The sequence below is a fragment of the Oryctolagus cuniculus genome, chromosome 1, assembly GCF_051225735.1.
Source record: "Oryctolagus cuniculus isolate XC-2025 breed Fujian yellow rabbit chromosome 1, ASM5122573v1, whole genome shotgun sequence".
Taxonomy (NCBI): domain Eukaryota; kingdom Metazoa; phylum Chordata; class Mammalia; order Lagomorpha; family Leporidae; genus Oryctolagus; species Oryctolagus cuniculus.
This window is the reverse complement of record NC_142867.1, coordinates 12787166-12807506: the sequence shown is the minus strand read 5'-3', so window position 1 is coordinate 12807506 and position 20341 is coordinate 12787166. Positions and strand designations below refer to the sequence as shown.

General features: G+C 42.3%; 1 protein-coding gene across 2 annotated transcripts in view; it reads right to left on the bottom strand.

The window, feature by feature from the left end:
• Nucleotides 1–19557, bottom strand: part of PATL1 (PAT1 homolog 1, processing body mRNA decay factor) — a 35362-nt gene extending 15805 nt beyond the window's left edge. Inside the window, exons 1-9 of one of the 2 annotated variants that reach the window (XM_002709181.6) lie at nt 18923–19557; nt 16934–17045; nt 8761–8978; nt 8377–8457; nt 7635–7829; nt 6602–6703; nt 6083–6172; nt 5663–5880; nt 1776–1865 (exon numbers count right to left, since the gene is read on the bottom strand). In XM_002709181.6, coding sequence (XP_002709227.1) covers nt 1776–1865; nt 5663–5880; nt 6083–6172; nt 6602–6703; nt 7635–7829; nt 8377–8457; nt 8761–8978; nt 16934–17045; nt 18923–18937 — 1121 coding nt within the window. In that variant the 5' untranslated portion in view covers nt 18938–19557. Of the gene's footprint in view, nt 1–1775; nt 1866–5662; nt 5881–6082; nt 6173–6601; nt 6704–7179; nt 7254–7634; nt 7830–8376; nt 8458–8760; nt 8979–16933; nt 17046–18922 lie in introns of those variants that run through there. The other variant, XM_089308594.1, reaches the window with a different exon arrangement.
• Nucleotides 19558–20341: the final 784 nt, after the last annotated feature.

The window sequence follows — 20341 nt, the reverse complement described above, 5'->3', positions numbered from 1 at the left end:
ATAAGCTGTATGCTCCATCCTTGCCAACACTGACAGTGGTGCAACACTTCAGGTTTTACCTGTCTGAGGAAGTTAACTGGTTACTTAATTTTAATCTACATTTTTCTGATGTATTTTCATTTTTTGAACCACTGGGATTGCTTGTATTGCGAGTTTCATGACTTGTCTACAGTACTGTTCATTTATAGAAATTTAATATTTTAACAGTCAAATGCATAATTCTTTTTATGGTTTGTATTTTTTGTCTTTTTTTTTTTTTTTTAAAGATTTATTTATTTGAAAGACAGAGTTACAGAGAGAGGCAGAGACAGAGAGAGAGGTCTTCCATCTGGTTCACTCTCCAGATGGCCGCAAAGGCCAGAGCTGCGCCGATCCGAAGCCAGGAGCCAGGAGCTTCTTCCGGGTCGCCCACATGGGTGCAGGGGCCCAAGGACTTAGGCCATCTTCTGCTGCTTTCCCAGGCTATAGCAGAGTTGGATCAGAAGAGGGGCAGCTGGGACTAGAACAAGTGCCCATTTGGGATGCCGGTGCTTCAGGCCAGGGCTTCAACCCGCTGCGCCCTAGTGCCAGCCCCTAGTTTTTGTGTCTTGTTTAACTAAGGGTTCATACTAGTTTATTCTACCCCCTCCCCCCCCGCAAAAAATATTCTGGGATGTTTCTGCAAGTGAGAAGGAATCACACATACTCGCAGAAAAACAGAATTTGAAGGCTAAAGACATCTCAGTTATCTTTGATGTTACAGCTTGGATAATAGTTTGGATGTCTTCCAAAAGTCCATGAATTGGCACTTGGGCCCCAAAGTCTTATTCTAATTTTAACGGATTAATGTTAATGGTTACTGAATTAAGGATGGAGATTTGCTATAAGGCATTTAGAAGGCAACTCAAAGGTAAGGTCTTTTGGTCACTGGGGGATTGCCCTCAAGAAGTACTTCCTATGAAAAAGAGCTGATTATATCAGCTGAGCATCTTTCCTGGCTCAACACGTAATCCCTTCCTTCATCCTCCAGCCTCGCCAGCTACTGATCTTGGACAGTGAACCTCCAAAATTCTAAGCTGAAATAAACTTTCCTTTCTAAGTAGCTCCATTCAGGCAATTTAAATGCAGTAGTGAAAAGCTAATATATTTGGTTTTTTATTTAATATAGATGATTATAGAATATAAGTTCCATTAAGGTAGGGATTTTATCTGTTTTGTTCTTTTTATTTATTTTAATTATATATATTTATGGATCACAGTGTGATAATTCAATACATGTATTCAATGTTTGAAGATTAAGTCCGGTTAGCACTTCCATCTCACTAAATATTAAAAAATCTTCTTTAAAAATTAAAGTTAGTTGTACATTTTTATTGGGTACATTGTTTTACTTTTAACCCCCAAAACCTACCATGGTGTGTGGTACCAAGGTGGGATCCCATACATAAAGACATGTTTCTATTTGTCAAATGAGGATTAGATAATTACAGGCAAAAATAGTGACCACTGAATTCACATGAGATCCAAATGCAAGGTTGGCCACCATATTTTAGGAGTATCTCTAATCTGAGAAGGTTAAAATAAAAAGGTAGTTAAGAAGAAACTTTTAATTCTGGTAGTTGGGCTGGTGCATTAAAAACATAAAATGACAACATTTCTGATTTGACATTACCAGCAAAATAAGCTAAAGATAGTACATTTACTTCAAAAGTAAACTAAATTATTAGCATCTTGTTAACAGTATGAAAATCAAAAGCTGAATTAAGAGATCATAAGGGAGTAGGATGAGTACTTACTTTCTGTTCTGTTGCTGTCTCTGATGCAAGAGTCGACGGTGCTGAGGATGAAGGTGAGTTGTGTCTGGTCTAAACATTGGGGCCTGAGATCTAAGAACAGTGGAAAAAAGGGTTCTCAATTCTGTTCTGATGATTTGGGGAAACAAGCACTGGTGCTCAGTCACTTTGAAACAAATTTTTATTTACTTAATTGAAAGGCAGAGACACACAAAGAAAGAGGCAGAAAGATCGTCCCATCTGCTAGTTCACTTCTCAAATGCCTGCAAAAGCTGGGGCTGGGCCAGGATGAGACCAGGAGCCTAGAACTTCATCTGGATCTCCCCCAGGGGAAGCAGGGACCCAAGCACTTGAACCATCACTATCTACTGACCCTCAGCGTGAGCTGGATTGGAAGTGGAGGCACTGATATTGGGCACTCAGGTATGGGATGGGATATCCCAGGTGGGAGATTAAACCTGATGCATCACAATGCCTTCTTTGATGAATTGACATTTAAAGAATATTATCAGTCAGTCCTGGATAACTTCATATAGTTTCACCCAAGGGACTTCTACAGTCTCTCTCTCTCTCTTTTTTTTTTTTTTTTTAACTTTATTTGAAAGGCAGTTAAGAGAGGGAGAGAGGGACCTGCACTATGGCTCAGTGGGTTACTGCCCTAGCCTGAAGCGCTGGCATCTCATATGGGCACTGGTTCAAGACCCGGCTGCTCCACTTCCAATCCAGCTTTCTGCTATGGCCTGGGAAAGCAGTAGAAGATGGCCCAAATCCTTGGGCCCCTGCACCCATGTGGGAGACCCAGAAGAAGCTTCTGGCTCTTGGCTTTGGATCAGCTCAGCTCTGGCCATTGCGGCCATCTGGGGAATGAACCATCGGATGGAAGATCCCTCTCTTTCTGCCTCTCTCCCTGTGTAACTCTGACTTTCAAATTAATAAATAAATCTTTAAAAAAAAAAGAGGGAGAGAAATATCTTCCATTTGCTGGATCACGCCTCAGTGGTCACCATAGCTAGAGCTGAGCCAGACCACAGCCTGGAACTCCTTCCATATCTCCATATCTTCTGTATCATTCCACTGGCAGGGCCCAGGCACTTGTGCCATCTTCTGCTGTTTTTCTAGGCACACTGGCAGGGAGCTGGATAGGAAGTGGAGCAGCCAGGACTCAAACTGGTGCGCATATGTTGGCATCAAAGGCAGTGCCACAACGCAGGCCTCTGCTAGAGTCTTTTCTAACGAGACCTTGTAGAAGCAAAAGATAGACTATTTTTTAAAATATATCCTCCCTGAAGCCTTAGTTCTCAATTTCTTAAATAATCATCATGAAATCCAACTGAATTATCAGTAAAGCAATATAATTGCTTTTTTCCTACAATTATTTTTTGCTCTTATTTAACAAAAGTCTCTCAATAGATTAATGTACTCAGTGAGTATGACACAGAAATGCACTATGTGAGAATGACATAGAAAACAAATATGGGACAATTTTATATTTCAACTTGGACAGGTTATAGTATTTGGTTATTTGTCTTTGGCTATTTGATAAAACTCCAGTTCAGATATTGCTGTGAAAGTATTTTGTATGTGATTAACATTTATAATCAGTTATCTTTAAAAAAATGAGATTTGGGGCCGGCGCTGTGGTGTAGCAGGTAAAGCTGCTGCCTGCAGTGCTGGCATCCCATATGGGCACTGCTCCACTTCTGATCCAGCTCTCAGCTATGGCCTGGGAAAGCAGCAGAGAATGGCCCACAGTCCTTAGGTCCCTGTACCTGCATGGGAGACCTGGAGGAAGCTTCTGGCTCCTGGCTTCAGACTGGAGCAGCTCTGGCTGTTGCGGCCAATTGGGGAGTGAACCAGTGGATGATGGAAGACCTCTATCTCTGCCTCTCCTTCTCTCTATATGTATCTGACTTTCAAATAAATAAATAAATAAACAATCTTAAAAAAAAAAAAAAGAAAATGAGATTCAATTTGATAATATAGGAGGGTCTCAGTTATTTTGTATGTAATTAACTTTTTTTTTTTTTTTTAAAGAATTTATTTGAAAGAGTTAGAGAGGTAGAGACAGAGAGATAGGTCTTCCATCCACTGGCTCACTCCCCAAATGGCCACAACGGCTGGAGCTCAGCTGATCCGAAGCCAGTAGCCAGGAGCTTCTTCTGGGTCTCCCATGTGGGTGCAAGACTTGGGCCATCCTCTCCTGCTTTTCTAGGGTCATTAGCAGGGAGCTGGACTTTAAGTGGAGCAGCCAGGACTGGAACTGGTGCCCATATGGGATGCCAGCGCTACAGGACAGGGCTTTTAAACCACTGTGCCACAGCACTGGCCCCATGATTTATAATCAGTTATCTTTAAGAAAACAAGATTCAATTTGACAGTGTGGGAGGGTCTCAATCAGTTAACAGCCCTAAAATAAAAACTAAAATTTCCCAGAGAAGCAATTCTGCCCCAAGACTGAAAAGAGAATTCCTGCCTGAGCCTCCAGCCTGCTGGTCTACCCTAAATATTTCAACTTCAAGACCGCGATTTCCAACTATTACTTGAATTTATGGTCTACTGGCCTTCTTTACGGATTTTGGACTTGACAGCCTCCACAATTGAGTCAGCCGATTTCTTAAAACAAAACACACACTGTCTCTGTGTATATACATATAAGGAAGTATGTGTGTATCCATGCTATTGGTAGTGTTTCTCTTGAGAACTGTGGCTGATACAATGATATGGAATTAAACACAATTTCACTGAAGTAAGATCTTAAACTCTTATTATAGAACCAGAAAGCAGAAGCAAGCAACTCAGCTAGTGCTGAGTTCAGCCGACTTCTTACCATTACTATCCCTGTTCCTTAACAAAAGGCAACTGTTAAGTGGTAAGAATTGTGTGAGGGGCCGGCGCCGTGGCTCAATAGGCTAATCCTCCGCCTTGCGGCGCCAGCACACCAGATTCTAGTCCCAGTCGAGGCGCCAGATTGTCCTGGTTGCCCCTCTTCCAGACCAGCTCTCTGCTGTGGCCAGGGAGTGCAGTGGAGAATGGCCCAAGTCCTTGGGCCCTGCACCCGTTTGGGAGACCAGGAAAAACACCTGGCTCCTGGCTTCAGATCAGCGCGATGCGCCGGCTGCAGCACGCCAGCTGCGGCAGCCATTGGAGGGTGAACCAACAGCAAAGGAAGACCTTTCTCTCTGTCTGTCTCTCTCTGTCTACTCTGCTGTCAAAAATAAAAAATTTAAAAAAATTAAAAAAAAACAGTAAGAATTGTTTGAGGGCCAACACCTATGGTGTGGCAGATTAAGCCTCAGCCTGCAGTGCCAGCATCCCATATGGGTGCTGGTTTGAGTACTGGCTGCTCCTCTTCTGATCCAGCTCCCTGCTAATGGCCTGGGAAAGCAGTGGAAGATGGTCCAAGTGCTTGGGCCCAGAACTCACATGGGAGACCTGGAAGAAGCACCTGGCTTCAGATCGGCACAGTTCTGGCCATTGTGGCTATTTGGGAGAGTGAACAGCAGATGGAAGATCTCTTTCTCTTCCACACTGTCTGTAAGTCTGCCTCCTAAATAAATAAAATAAATCTTAAAATTGTATATATGTTACCATGTATGTGTTTGTAAAATGGGTATGAAGTAAAACTTAACGAAAACTTCATTAGAAGTAAGGGGTGATTAATTTGTAATGTGCAAATGTACAAGGGAGGCATGTGACTCTTAAGGAAATGTGACTCATACGAAAGCCTGGAGATTATCAAACATTTCCATGTTTGCCAACTTGAGGATCCAATAACAACTCAATATGTATCACTGAGCAAATATCAAGAGACTTTTGTATTGCAAAACCAAACGTCAATGAGCAAGAGACTTGGCTGACAATGTACAAATAGTGGCATTTGTTTTATATACCTTATGGTTTGCAGATGAGGTCCTGGGCCAGGAGGATGCTGCTGTGGAGGTGGTGTAGAGGGGGGTGGGGCACTAAAGAAGGCACGGAAGCCTGGTGCTGGGGGAAGCATCTGCCCAACTCGCCCTTGCAGCAGCTTGGGATTCATGGCAGCTAGTGGACTACCAACAAATCCAGGGACCCGTGCAAACTGGCTGGGAGACATGCGTCCAGGCTGTAGCTACAAGGAGGGACAATATTAGATTTAGTTCACTGAAAACTTCCCCTGTTTTTATCCACAGAGAATTTAAAACTATTTCTACCAATGAAAAAAAAGTGAAAAAAACAAAAAGTAGTTGTGATTAAAAGCAAAAAAAGTGATATCTAATGAACCTTAGGAAATTAGAAGGGTTCTTTACGGCTAAGGCTAAACACAGGCTTACCTGTGCTCCTCCAAGAAGCTGTGCTCTTTGGAGGGGGCTGAGAACAGGAGGAACATTAGGAGGGAAAGGGTGACCCAGGAGGGATGAATTCTAAGGGGAAAAAAAGGGAAAAAACTATGTTACGGAACAGGAAATCAATATAACAAGGGAATTCAGTAAAAATGTATAAGAAACTTGGATATGTAATATCAATCTCTCCACTGACAGAATCATAAAAAAAGAGATGATAAAACACTATGACCATAACAGGAAATCAACAACTACACAATGAACAATGGAAGTAGCAGCAAAGCAGATGATCAGAATGAGTTTCGATTTTTAAAGAAAAGAGTTGAGATAAGAAACAAGTGACCACGTCCTCTAACCTGGGAACAATAAGATCCACAAATTCAAGTATAGCAATTATAAAAATATATATATAATTTAGGAGATGTCAATTTTATACACTGATAGTGATTATATAGGTAGTGATTATAAAACACATATTGTACATTTTTGTTAGGTTATAAAGTGACATACCGGGACACTGCAGAGCTGGTTTGGAGACATCCTCTCACCATAGGGAGCAGGATAACGTGGTGGCATTGGGGGCCGAACATGGACAGGCTTCGGACACAGAATCTATCGGGATAAACATATACACAACTACACTCAATGAAATCAGTTTTTCTTCCATCTATACTCCCTCCCCTCAAGTACTGGTAGAGACACAGAACTCAACGCAAAGCCCTACTTCTAAGCAAATGCTATGGCTATGGGTTCAAATACAGAACCTTTGGTCATTTTCTCTCACAAATCAAGATGTGTCAGTTTTAACTGAGGAAGATTTAGCTAATTCTCCAGTTATCCCCACCCTTCCACGCTATCTGAGGGAGGTACCAGCAGATACTCTGACTTGCAAATTCTCTCCAAGAGTATATATTTTGGTAGCAGTGAGGGAGAAGGAATGATAAGAAAGCTGGAGGATTAACTAAGCCCTATTCTGAAGCCCCTGTGATATGGCCACCATGCTCAGCAATTTTGATACATTGTGACTCCACCATTTTATAGAATATTGAGCCTAACTAGGCCATACCAACACCACCCTCCCCCCATACCTTCCAAATTGGCCTTCCTTTTCAGCTGCTGGTTTCAGGTGGAGGAAAGTCTATGGAACAGGACTGCACAGGCTCTAGGGAAAGCAGGGATATCTTAAAGGTAAAAAGGGATGTGGACAATGCTGCGTGTTCCCATTCCCCCCAGCTTTCAGTTATCTCTCTGCCAATGCTTTGGGCAGCCAGAAAAACATTTTTAAAAAGTATTTATGCATTAATGTGGTTGACTACCCTTCTTCTCCCCCAGTGAAAAGACAACAGCAACAGCAGCAGCAGCAGCATAGGGTATTAGGGAATGTGTCTCTTATTTGTACTAATTTCTGCTCTAATTGGCTACTTTTCTTTCTAATCTAATGCCTACCCCAAACTTCCACCCCCCTCCCAGTATCACCAATTTCCCAAATAATTTTGCCCAGATTCCCAATATCCTGGGCTGAGTGCCTGTTAATGAAAGGTACCTGTTGGTTGAAGCTGGGTACAGCCATCTGCTTAGGTGGGGTGCCTATGGGGACAGCTCGGACAGGAGGACTCCCAATGATAGGTGAAGTTGATCGCCTTGGTAATGCACGTTCAGAAAGGTCTCGATCATCTTCTGGGCCCTGTGGGGGCCTCTGAGGCAAGGCATATTCTAACACAGATACTGTAGGCATTTCCTAATTGAGGAAGTGGTTTAAAAAATTAGTTAATATGAAATGTTTAATAATCTGTGCAGATGACACAAACACCTTGAAAAAATAAGTTTTAAATTTCCATTTATTTTCATTCACATACAGCAAAATTTACTCTTTGGCATACAGGTTTCTTTAAATAAATGCACAGAGTAATAGACCTGCAATTGTATTCAAGACACAGAATCGTTTTATCACTCTAGAAAGCTTCTTGGTAATGTCCCTTTATAATCAACCCCTCCTGCCAAGCCCAATCACTAGCAAATACTCATTTGTTCCCTATCCCTACAGTTTTGCCTAGACATCTGAAGCAATTCAAATCATACACTGACAAATTTGAATTCTAAGAGCTCCTTTTTAGCCTCTACCCTAGAACCTGAGGAAGGGTATATCAACAGTAATAGATGCAGTAGTCAATATTGGCAAGTGATATGCATGTATACATTCTTTTAGTGAGGAAAGGATAAAAATAGGAGGCAACTTAAAATTTTTGGATATTAAGAATTTTACATAAAGAAAAAATGTTTAATACCTGACCAAGTAGTGGTCCTCGGATTCGCCTCAGAACTTCAGATCCATCCCAGATGCTAGAATTCAGACTTCCTGGTTGGGGCTAACAAAAAGGAAAAACAGATATACAAAGTTAGGAATAGCGTGGGCTCTCTGGGTGAGCTACCTGCTTTTGGAGAGCAAGGTCCAAAACAGTCTCCACTGCTAAAGTGTAAGAAATTACAGTGCTCTAGAATATACCTTAGTTCCCAACTTCAACTTAAGAACCGGATCGTAAGGATCACATTATCAATTGTCTAAGGCACACTATAATCCTTTCATTATAGAAGATGAAATAAAGTAGCAAAGCTCAATGTTGCACGTTAACTATTAGTCTGCTACAATTCTCAAAACAGAGTTAACTTACTTGCAAAACTGGCCTGGTTTGCACTGCCCTCATGATAGCTGGATCTTCTAGTTCATTTTCAATCACCATCTTACTGAGCCTTTCTGCCAGATTCTCCTCATGGTCACCCAACAAGTCCATCTCATCCCTTTCTCCATTGCCTGTTTGTTCATTAACTGCCGCTGGTAGCTTCTCTTCCAATTCAGCCAAGCGCTCATGTGCTTCTTGCCAATCATCATCTATAAGACAATACAGTTGTATAAGGAATATACTGGACAATGGAATGAGTTTTAGAAAAATGTTCTTTTAACCAAACAACTACAACTCCAGAAGACAGGTGAAGGTTAAATTTGCACTTAGAGATATCAAATAAAGTTTGAATTAAAGGATACAGAAAGTGAGGTGTTTTTTTTTTTTAACTATTTAGAGAAAATAACATTACATCAGGAATAAAATTCAAGTATTTGAATTAACAGCTTAAAACATTGCCTATGCTGTCAAACTATATTCTAAAATTGATTCCTAAACTGGTGACAGATACACACACACACACACACACACACATACTATTGCCTGTTTTGAGATTCTATGACATTTCAAGCCAAAACATTAAGGAAATTACAGGTAGGACAGTCAGTAGAAAACTCTTAAAATGAGAGATCTGTCAGTTTTGAGAAAGAGCCAAGAGAGCAGTTTGGAATGAAATGGCAAGAGTAGAGAATGAGCTAGGAGGGAGCTGGCGCTGTTGCATAGCAAGTGAAGCTGCTGCTTGCAGTGCTGGTATTCCATATGGGTGCTGGTTCGAATCCTGGCTGCTCCTCTTCTGATCCAGCTCTCTGCTATGGCCTGGGAAAGCAGAAGATGGCTCAAACCCTTTGGCCCCTGTACCCGCATGGGAGACCCGGAAGAAGCTCCTGGCTCCTGGCTTTGGATTGGCTCAGCTCCAGCCAGTGTGGCCATTTGGGGAGTGAACCAGCAGGTGAAGACCTCGTTCTCCCTCTACCTCTGCCTCTGTAACTCTGCCTTTCAAATAAATAAATACTAAAAATAGAAAATGAGTCAGGAGTCTTCTGGGCTACTATGATCAAAATGGGAGGCAATGCAAGTTTTGCTGTGGCTTAACTTTTAGAAAGAATCACACTGGCTTTTGTGTTAAAAATGGATTGGGGAATGGGGGTAGCTGTGACAATACTGGAAATACGGTAATCTGTCAGATGGCTATTGCAACAGTCCAGGGGAAAAGTAATAATGATTTGGACCAGTCAACTCCTCTCCTATTTTAATTATGTCTTTTGCTATTCCTGCACACTACTATGCAGGATGTAGCAGTGACACTAATGTGGTTTTCCCATTTTATTTGGCTGACAGCATTTTTGAGTCCCACTACAGCATGGATTAAACCCTTCAGAACCCTCAGGCTCCTCTAGAAATCAACCTTCCTTTCATCCCATCTCTAATTCCAGTTCTCTTCAACCTAATCATTCCATTCTGCTTCAATCATAAAACTGTATTCACCATTCTGATCCCTTTCAGCTTTTCAATGCAAAAACCTCTCCCTTCACTGAAGTTCCCCCTAAATAATACTTTCATTTTAATTCTACCTTCACTTTGTCAAAATGTGCTCTACTTAAAAAAAAAAAATTATTTACTTGAAAGAGTTATGGAGACACAGAAAGAGAGATCTTCCATCTGCTGGTTTACTCCTAAAGGCAGAAGACTCACTGGGTCTCCCATGTGGATGGCAAGGGCCCAAACACTTGGGCCATTGTCTGTTGCTTTTCTCAGCAGGAAGCTGGATCAGAAGTAGTGTAGCTGGGACACAGTCACCCATATGTGATGCTGATGTCACAGGCAGCAGCTTTACCCGCTATGCCACAACGCTGGCCCTCAGTGTGCTCTACTTTTTAACTCAAAAAAAAAAAAAAAAAAAAAATTCTTTTGTGTATGTCATGTACTTTATTCTTATTTTAGTTATATGCTTTATGCTCCATACAATTCAACACACAGGGATAAAGACTTTCTTTTTACTGCTAACTATGTTTTTTAAAAATTCAAGCAACACAAAAACAAGTAACTTATAAAGTAAAAGTTATTCATAATTCCACAGTTGTTTTTGAAATTACAAACCATAAAAATTTTGAGTTTTTAAAATTTTTCAAAATTATTTTGTAAACCTTTTGTCTTTTTTTTAAGTTTATTTTTACCTACTTGAAACACAGAAAGAGATCTTCCCTTTGATGGTACACTCCCCACATGCCTTTAATAGCTAAGTGTGGATCAGGTCAACCCAGGAGCCTGGAACTCCATGAGCCCCCCAAGGGTGGCAGAGGCCCAAGCATTTGGGACACTATCTGCTGCCTCTTTAGAGGCATTAGCAGGAAGCTGGATTGGAAGCTGAGTAGCTAGGACCTAAACGGGAATGCAGAGCTCCTAAGTAGTGGCTTAACTCTTTATCCATGTTCCTTTTTCCTTAAGCAGTACATCTTTGACACCTTTTCATGCTGAAAATTTAAGTATAATTACCAATAATGTTATCTTAAACTTTTTAATACCTATAAGATTTTATTCTAAGGATAAACTGTGATTTCATTTACTTCCTACTGATAAACATTTGGATAATTTAACATGACAATATTGTACTGAAGTGGTGGTCATTTAGCCTAGTCATTAAGACAGCATTTCTCAGGAGTGCCTGAGTTAGATTCTAGGTTCCAGTTCCTGACTCCAGCTTCCTGGTAATGCAGACCGTGGGAGAAAGGGGTTATACCTCGAGAAACTGGTCTCCTGCCACCCACGTGGGAGAACTGGATTAAGTTTCCAGCTCCCAGCTTCAGTCAGGTCTAATCCTGGCCCTTGAAGGCATTTGGGAAGTGAACCAGCAGATGAGAACTGTCTTTCTGCCTCTGAAATTTAAAAAAAAAAAAAAAAAAAAAAAAAAAAAAAAAAAAAAAAAAAAAAAAAAAACCCAAACCAAAAAACCCTGTAATGAACATTTATATATATATATATTTTAAAAGGTTATCTTTTATTTTTTAAATTAATTAATTTATTTCTAAGGCAGAGTTACAGAGAGGCAGATAGAGAAAGAGACAAGTCTTCCATCCACTAGTTCACTCCGCAAATGGCCTCAGAGGATAGAGCTGGACTGATCTGAAGCCAGGAGCCTAGAGTTCCCTCTGGGTCTCCCATGTGGGTGCAGGGAACCAAGCACTTGGGCAGCTTTTCCATGCACATTAGAAGGGAGCTGGATCGGAAGTAGAGCATCTGGGACTAACTGGAGCCTATATTGGATGCTGGCATTGCAGGTGGCGGCTTTAACCTCTACACCACAGTATTACCCCTATATATATTTTTTAAATAAATATTTAAGGAGGCTAATTCCTTATCAAGAGCATACTAAGTATTTATAATTTGCTGCTTCTATTTTTAAAAAGACTTATTTATTTGAAAGGCAGAGTTACAGAAACAGAACAGAAAGAGACAGTATGAGAGATAGAAATCTTTCATCTGCTGGTTCAGTGCACAAATGGCAGCAATAGGCAGGGCTGGGCTGAGCTGAAGCCAGCAGCTTGGACATCCATCTCTGTCTCCCATGTGGGTGGCAGGGGGCCATGCACTTGGGACATCCTATGCTTTGCCTGGATCAGAAGTGGAGCAGTGGGGAGTTGAACCAGTGCTCATATAGAATGCTGGTGTCACAGGCAGTGGCTAAACAAGCTGTGTCACAAAGCCAGCCCCTTGCAATTTTTATTATATAACAATATATATTTTACACTAGTGACCCAAAAAATGGGAAAAAGACTTCCAAATTTATAATTCTTACATCATAGGATATATTGTCTAAAGCCTTTGGAAGCACTGTAATCCTGAACACCAATTATGGGAACCACATCTTTAAACTGCTGATCACCTAGCCATCACTGGGATAAACAGGGACAGAGCAATAAAAATATTCTTACCTAAGCCTCTAGGACATGGGTCGTTTTTTCTAATCATGCGAAGTTTTCTTCGTCAACCACAGCTTCCTCTTACTGAGTGTCTAGGCAAGAGGCACTCTTCTTCTGAAATGTTATCTTTATTTCTTTTTGCTTTTTTTATTTTTTGACAGGCAGAGTGGACAGTGAGAGAGACAGACAGAAAGGTCTTCCTTTTGCCATTGGTTCACCCTCCAGTGGCTGCTGCGGCCGGCGCGCTGCGGCCGGCACACTGCACTGATCCGAAGCCAGGAGCCAGGTGCTTCTCCTGGTCTCCCATGGGATGCAGGGCCCAAGAACCTGGGCTATCCTCCACTGCACTCCCGGGCCACAGCAGAGAGCTGGCCTGGAAGAGGGGCAACCGGGACAGAATCCAGCACCCCGAACGGGACTAGAACCTAGTGTGCCGGCGCCGCAGGAAGAGGATTAGCCTAACAAGCCACGGCTCTGGCCATTTTTTTTTTTTTTTTTTTTTTTTTGACAGGCAGAGTGGACAGTGAGAGAGACAGAGAGAAAGGTCTTCCTTTTGCCATTGGTTCACCCTCCAATGGCCACCACAGCCGGCGCGCTGTGGCCAGCGCATTGCGCTGATCCGAAGCCAGGAGCAACCAGGACAGAATCCGGCGCCCCGACCGGGACTAGAACCTGGTGTGCCAGTGCCGCAAGGCGGAGGATTAGCCTATTGAGCCGCGGCGCCAGCCCCATCTTTATTTCTTTTTAAAAAATATTTATTTAGGGGCTGGCGCTGTGGCATAGCAGGTAAAGCCACCGCCTGCAGTGACAGCATCCCATATGAGCACCGGTTCGAGTCCCAGCTGTTCCACTTCCGATCCAGCTCTCTGCTGTGGCCTGGGAAAGCAGAAGATGGCCCAAGTCCTTGGGCCCCTGCACCCATGTGGGAGACCCAGAGGAAGCACCTGGCTCCTGGCTTTGGAATGGCGCAGCTCCAGCCATTGCGGCCAATGGGGGACTGAACCAGTTGATGGAAGACTTGTCTCTCTCTCTCTGCCTTTCTTTCTCTGTGTATCTCTTTCAAATACATAAATAAATCTATTTTTAAAAAATTACACAGAGTATTAAATTAAATTACACAGAGTGAAGAAGAAAGAAAGAGACAAGCAGAGAGATCATCCATCCACTAGTTCACTCCCCATATATTTGCAACAGCCAGGGCTGTGTCAGGCCAAAACCAAGAGCTTCTTCTGAGTCTCCCACATATGTGGAGGGGCCAAAGTACTTGGGCCATCACTGACATTTTTCCCAGGTCATTAGCAGGGAGCTGGGTCAGAAGTGGAGCAGCTGGGACACAAACCAGCATCCCCCATATGAGATGCCGGCATCGCAGGCAGTGACTGGACTATGCCATAACACTCACCCCTGAAATGTTGTCTTACAGCAAAGAACTTAAGGAATCCTTTTCGTTTTGATAGTTTCCTGACCAACATAACCTTGATGTGCTCAAAAAAAAGGAAAAATCTTTATTAGATGAAAATTACACTGTTAATTTAAATGCTCATTCATCTGAAATGAATACTGTTAAGGTTCAATGTAACTAAAAATCAACTGTGGAATTAATATTTTTGGTGAGGAAGAGTGAGTGAGAAAGGATAAACTGTTGTTTGCAATTTTACTAACCCAACAATGCCAAAAGAGTAAAGAGGTTATAATCCTGAATTCAGGGACTTTAAAAATACTTACTTCCAAAATTTAATAAGTTGTTAATTGATTGGTCCTAATGCATTGCTTTCCGTCCCCAGTTCTCAATTTTGTTTCTGGCTAACTTAACCAGATCCCACCAAATATGGATACTCTATTTGTCCTTAATAAGATTTAAAAAATACTGGTTAAACAGCCACATTCTGTGCAAATGGATTTTTTGTGAATTATTGTTTTTAAATGTGCAAGCAAAGATCTATGCTGTAGAATACATTATCATTTTGATTTTTCTTGCTCTAAGATTAGGGACTGAAATTGCCCTAAAATTATAGCAGTTTTCACTTAGAGGCAAATAGAAAGAATACGGGGAGCCCTCATAAGCAAAACAGGAAATTTTTTCAAACTTTATCCAAAGACTGTTTAACATAATAGATTTACACTAATTGTATTTATAGTTACTTAATCTCTCTGTTATTCTGCTTCATTTGTTTAAATGAGGATAATAATAGTATCCAACTCACAAGGTTGCTGTGAAGGTTAGTAATGTATGTAGAACATTTAGAACAGTGCCTAGCACATACTAAGCAGCATATAAGTGTAAGCTTTTATTTTTAGAGACTGAACTGGGTTTACTGCAATATAATTTATTGTTCCAACATGATGCAAGCATTTTTTTCATGCAGAAGACAGTCACTAATTTCTTAAAGTGATATCAAACATGTGGACAGTGATCTAAAATATCCATTGCACTAAAAGTTATTACTCAAGATGATCTCTCCGTGGATTAAAAATCAAAGAGAAACTAACAAAGAGATTGTTCATTGCACTCTGGAAGTCAACGAGGAGGCAAAACAATTCCTTCTCTCTTCAAGTTCAAAAATGAGGACATATTACTTTATCTTAATATGTATAAATCAATTCCATCAACTTCATTTGCTGAAAAATGATAACATTCAGAACATTATTTTAATGGAAAAAGTTTAAAAAACACATGTTTCTAGCTTCTATTTTATAGATTATTAATAATCTTCTAAATATAATTTTCAAAATTCACACAATTCTGTGCACTTGCAATTCTATGTCCCTTTTCCTGTGATCTCCATGGAGAGAGACAATAGCATCTTAAATCATGTCATTCTCCTGGACAATCTCATCTCCTTACAGTATGGATATAATCCAAAAAATTTTTGATTTCCTCACAATGACTCTTACCTTGTACCTTCAACATTCATTTTGTTGCTCTGAAATCATGACAAAGTTTTAGTTCTTTACTGAATTTTATAAATGATTGACAATAGGAAACACTTTCATTTTTGGCAGTTCATTCAACTCTAAGTTTTAATAAACTTAAGCTGTTTAGGTCACTGCAAAACCAGTAAGATCCTTATTTGTCCTTGATACTGAAGATCTTGAGTGCTCCTTATTGCCAAATTTCCTTTTTCCCTTATTACTTAACTGTGAACATTTCTTACACTGACAGAAGTGCTGCGATTGATTCACACATATGTACACTTCCCAACATAAACGCTGTCATTGTTATTTTCCAACACCAACAGTTAAGGCAAAAATACCTACATTGACTTTTCCCTATTCATTTTTTTAATTAAAAAAAAAAAAACCAACAAGTTATTTATTTTCATCTTCTTGAAAGGCAAAATGACACTAGCCCAGAACTTCCTCTGGGTCTTCCACATGGGTGGCAGGGGCTTGAGCAATTAAGCCATCATCTGCTGCCTCCCAGGATGCATTAGGAGGCTGCATTGGAAGTGGAGTAGCTGGTACCAGAACTGGTACTCTGATATGGATGTGAGCATCCAAAGCAGTGGCTTAACCTGCTGTTACTACAACATATGAAGTAAATTTTAACTGTTAGTCTACTTATTCAAATGAAATGTGTTCTCCAACTTTACCATATTAACCTACTTCCTAAATTTTCTATCCTAACATTTATAATTGTGGTTTGTAAGTTTAATTTGGCTCTTTAATGTTTTATACTTTTTCCATCTCCTAGATTATTAACCCATATCCAGGGACAGAAAAAAATTTCATCTGCACACAACACTTTTCTAACTTATGAAGATTATCTATCACCAAAATTCTTGGTATAACAGCATTTAATTTTTATTGAAATTGTTATATAGCAAGGTTATTTAATATACTAGGAATGGATTGAATTCTAAAACACACATCTGCATTCTAGAATTTGAATGTTCTACTATTCATTAGTTTCCCCAAGTTGCATGTTCTACAAATAAAAAATTCCCCTCCCCTTGGATTATTTTTAAATCTCTGGTAAATATCTACTTCTCTATAAACACTTGAATTTCTTCTTGTGGCACCCTAGAGCCACAGATCATACAGCTGGAAGGGATCTGGTTTTACAGGTGAGGCAATAAGAGCCCCAAAGGAGCAGGGTAAAAAAATATAGTATCCTGAGGTCAACAATAGAACACTACCCTGAAAAGTTAGTGAATAAAGTTACTCCCACTAAGATAAAGCAGGTATAAATAAGAGCACCTGAAAAGAGCAAGAGACTGCAATTACAAGACAAAGAAATCACTTACCCACGGCACCTGATCCAAATGTATCATCATTGAATTGATCAATCTCTTCATCTTCTTCTCCCAGGCCCTGAAATGCATCTTCATCTTCATCTAGAGGACAATCCTCCAAAGACTAAAAACAAGATAAAATGGATTAGCTATTCATGAAACTCACCTCATTTTTAAAATGTTCTAAAAATGTTCATCTCACCTTCTCAATGAACACAATAATCTCATTCTTTTTGTAATGATGACTTTTTTTCTACTCATCCATCTCCCTGACACTGGAAGAGTTCAGTTATCTTCTTTCTTTTGGTTTCCATTTCCTCTTTCTTATTCCATTTAAAATCTTCTCCCACAAGCACCCGATTTCTTTATTTTATCAAGAGTCTAATAGTAGCAACTCCTCATGCAATCAAGAAATTATGCCTATCACTTGTTAGAATGGTTGTGGTAATTAAAAACGAACACTTTGTTATCTTGCTTGAATTTTGTATCTTTTTAAAGAGTTCTCACTTTCCTTGTTATATTCATGTTATCATTTCAACTATTAAAGCTTTCTCTTCACTTTCCACCCTTTTTGCCTTCTACTTCCTAGAGGCCTATACTAGTGATAAAACAGCCAAGTTTTCAACCACAACTAAACAAACTCCAAGAAAGCTGTGATATGCCAAGTTCAAGTTTTGTCTCCACTCTTATAAGTAGTGTTAACACAGCAACTGATTTTTTAAAATTAATTCAAATACCTTGGGACAATCTCCTGTGTCTCAGTCTCTTAAGTCATAAGGCATAAACAATATCATATACTTTACAGTTGTGAGAGGCAAACAGATTTCGGCAAAGATTGTGGATTGCTGAACAAAAAGCTAACTATCACTGCAACATCTTAGACGTATTCTACTGTAAACATTTCCTCTTTCCACTCCATTTTCCCTTTTCTCTTCCACTTTATTCAACTGCAAGTCTTTTGGCAACTTCTGCCTATGCATTTCATCATCTCTCAACATGTTTACACTGGGTCAGTTTGGTCTTGGATCACTCCTGTCAAGGGTATCTGTTCCCAACTTTCAAAGATTCAGAATTAGAATTCCACACTTAACAGTGGGTAGATTTGTGATATATCTTGCCTATCTACCTCTTGGCTAGGTTGTTCCCTCAAGGAAACCTTAGGACAACAAAGGGCAGTCCTACCCATCCCAGAGCCCTCACAAACTTGCACAAATGAGACAATCAACTGCCTCCACATCACTCCTTCCCAAACCACAAAGATCTACTTTAACCCGACCACTTTTTTAAATGAAAAAGAGATCACCTAGACCAGTCCCTTCACTCTAGAAACTCCGGTGATTAAGAGTCGCTCAAGGTCAAACTGCGAGTCCGTGACAGGGTCAGGGCTCTAGGCTGTTGCCACATTCCCGGGACCGTCACCAAAGCCACGGCTCCCTACACTTGCCTACAAGGAACTTCGGCCGGACACGCCCCCCTTCCAACTCCAAGCCCTAGGTAGCCAACAGCCTGGGGTCCCAGTCAAAGGGCAAGTCCAGCCCTCCCGGACCCGAAGGCTGTCTGAGCGTTCGGGGGCGTGTGTGTAACGAGGTGGGGGGTGGGGGGTAAGATTCTGGGTCCAGGGCGGGAAAACTCCTCGCTGGGCACTCCTGATGACTCCTCCTCAAGAAGAGGCACCAGGTAGCTGCAAGGCTTTCTACTCCAGGGCTCACCCTGGTCAGCGGTGAGGGGGTGGTCCGGTCACAGCACTTAGCGGGCCCTCCCCACCTGAAAACAGACCAAGTCTCCCCAGCGGCAACTGATGGGGCAGTCCCGCCCCCTGAAGCCAGCTCCCAACCCGCGGGTTAGCAATCCACGACGCCGAGCCGCTCGAGCTCCGCTCGGTCCCGCGACTCCCACAGCCCACCCCCTCCCCCCTTAGGAGCCGCGGACCGGCGAGTCGGGGGTGAGAGGAAAAGGGGCGCGTGAGGGAGGGAGGGGTCACTTCCGGTCGCAACAACTCACCTCGTAGCGGAACATTCTTGGGGAGGGGGGGAGGGAGTGGGGAGGGGAACGGGGGAGGGAGGGAAGAAGCGCTGACTCCTCGAGCTTCTCCGCGCGCGGGTCCTCCACCGGCTCGCGACCCCTGGCCGCCGCCGTACGCCGGAGCGTGCGTGGGAACGTGCGCAGGCGCACCTAGGGAAGGGCGGCCACCCGGCTCGGCGCCTGGCGGCGGCGGCTGCGCGGGGACAGATTTGGCGTCCCGCTTCCTAGTCTCAGCGGCGGGAAGGAGGTTCCATGGCGAGAGACTGCGCCTGCGCCGCCCGTCGGGGGCTTTTGTAGCTCTGAGGGCTTGCGGCTCCGCCCCTCGGTTGCTCCGCGCCTGCCTAGCGCCCGAGAATCCAGTCACGAGTTTTCCGTCATGGACGGGGCGGAGAAAGCCTTAGCAATTGTCACTAGATAGGCTTGGAAGAGTCGCACGGCTGAGCCGGGAGACAGGGGGATTCCTGGGGTTGCTTTCCTACATCCAGCCCGCCTTGGGGCTGGTGGCGGAGCCTCACGTGGGGGACGCGCTCCTGGGTGCCCTCGAAAGGGGCAGGATTTGTCACCGCCTTCAGTGGCCTGAATCAGCAGCGCGCCAGGGCTGTGATACGTGACTCAGAGGGATGACGGCGCCGGTTCTTAAAAAGCCGAAGGCAAGAGCCGGGAGGTGTGACGTCGGGTGATATTTTTAGGGGCCAGGCGCCTAAAGGCACGAGGAGCGGGAGAGCCGTACAGGGAAGCGGGGTCGACGGACAGAGAGGCAAGGTCACGGAGCCCGGGTGCACCTGTGGGTGACACCACGTTCTTAAAGGATCCAGCCCGGAGACGTTTGCCGGGTTTAGAAGCCGGTTCCCGAAGACTGGTGGTTTGCTCACCTGGTCTAGCACTTTCCATACGCTTTAATCCTGTTTGAGCTCCCTGAACTCTCCCCTCCCCCCCACCCCAGGACTACATTAGCACCATGAAGAATAAACACTTGTGTGTTTCGTAATCCCTTTCTCTGTCTTAAAATGCAGCCTTGCCTGGGGATGGTGTCCAGTAAATTCCTTTCGAGTTAGTGTGACTGGATTAATCAGAGTTTAAGTACTGGCAACGCTGGATTTGGAAATAGAAGTTCTGGGTGGGAATTGGCGCTTGGTCACTGGCGGTGAGACTTAGGCAAGTTTTCTAAGTATCAGTGATCCTTAGTTTCTTTGGAAAATTGGTTTATAATTATACTTTTCTCAGACTAGTGGTTCAATGACATGATGATGCTACTACCACTAATAGTGATTGAAGGCTGCCCATCCTTTGGCTAGGTGCTTTGTGTGGGTTATTTTATTGCGTCATTCCTTAGGTTCACACCATGAGGTAGGTACTGTTATTTTCTGCAGGTGGATAGGATTAGAGACGTTAGTAATT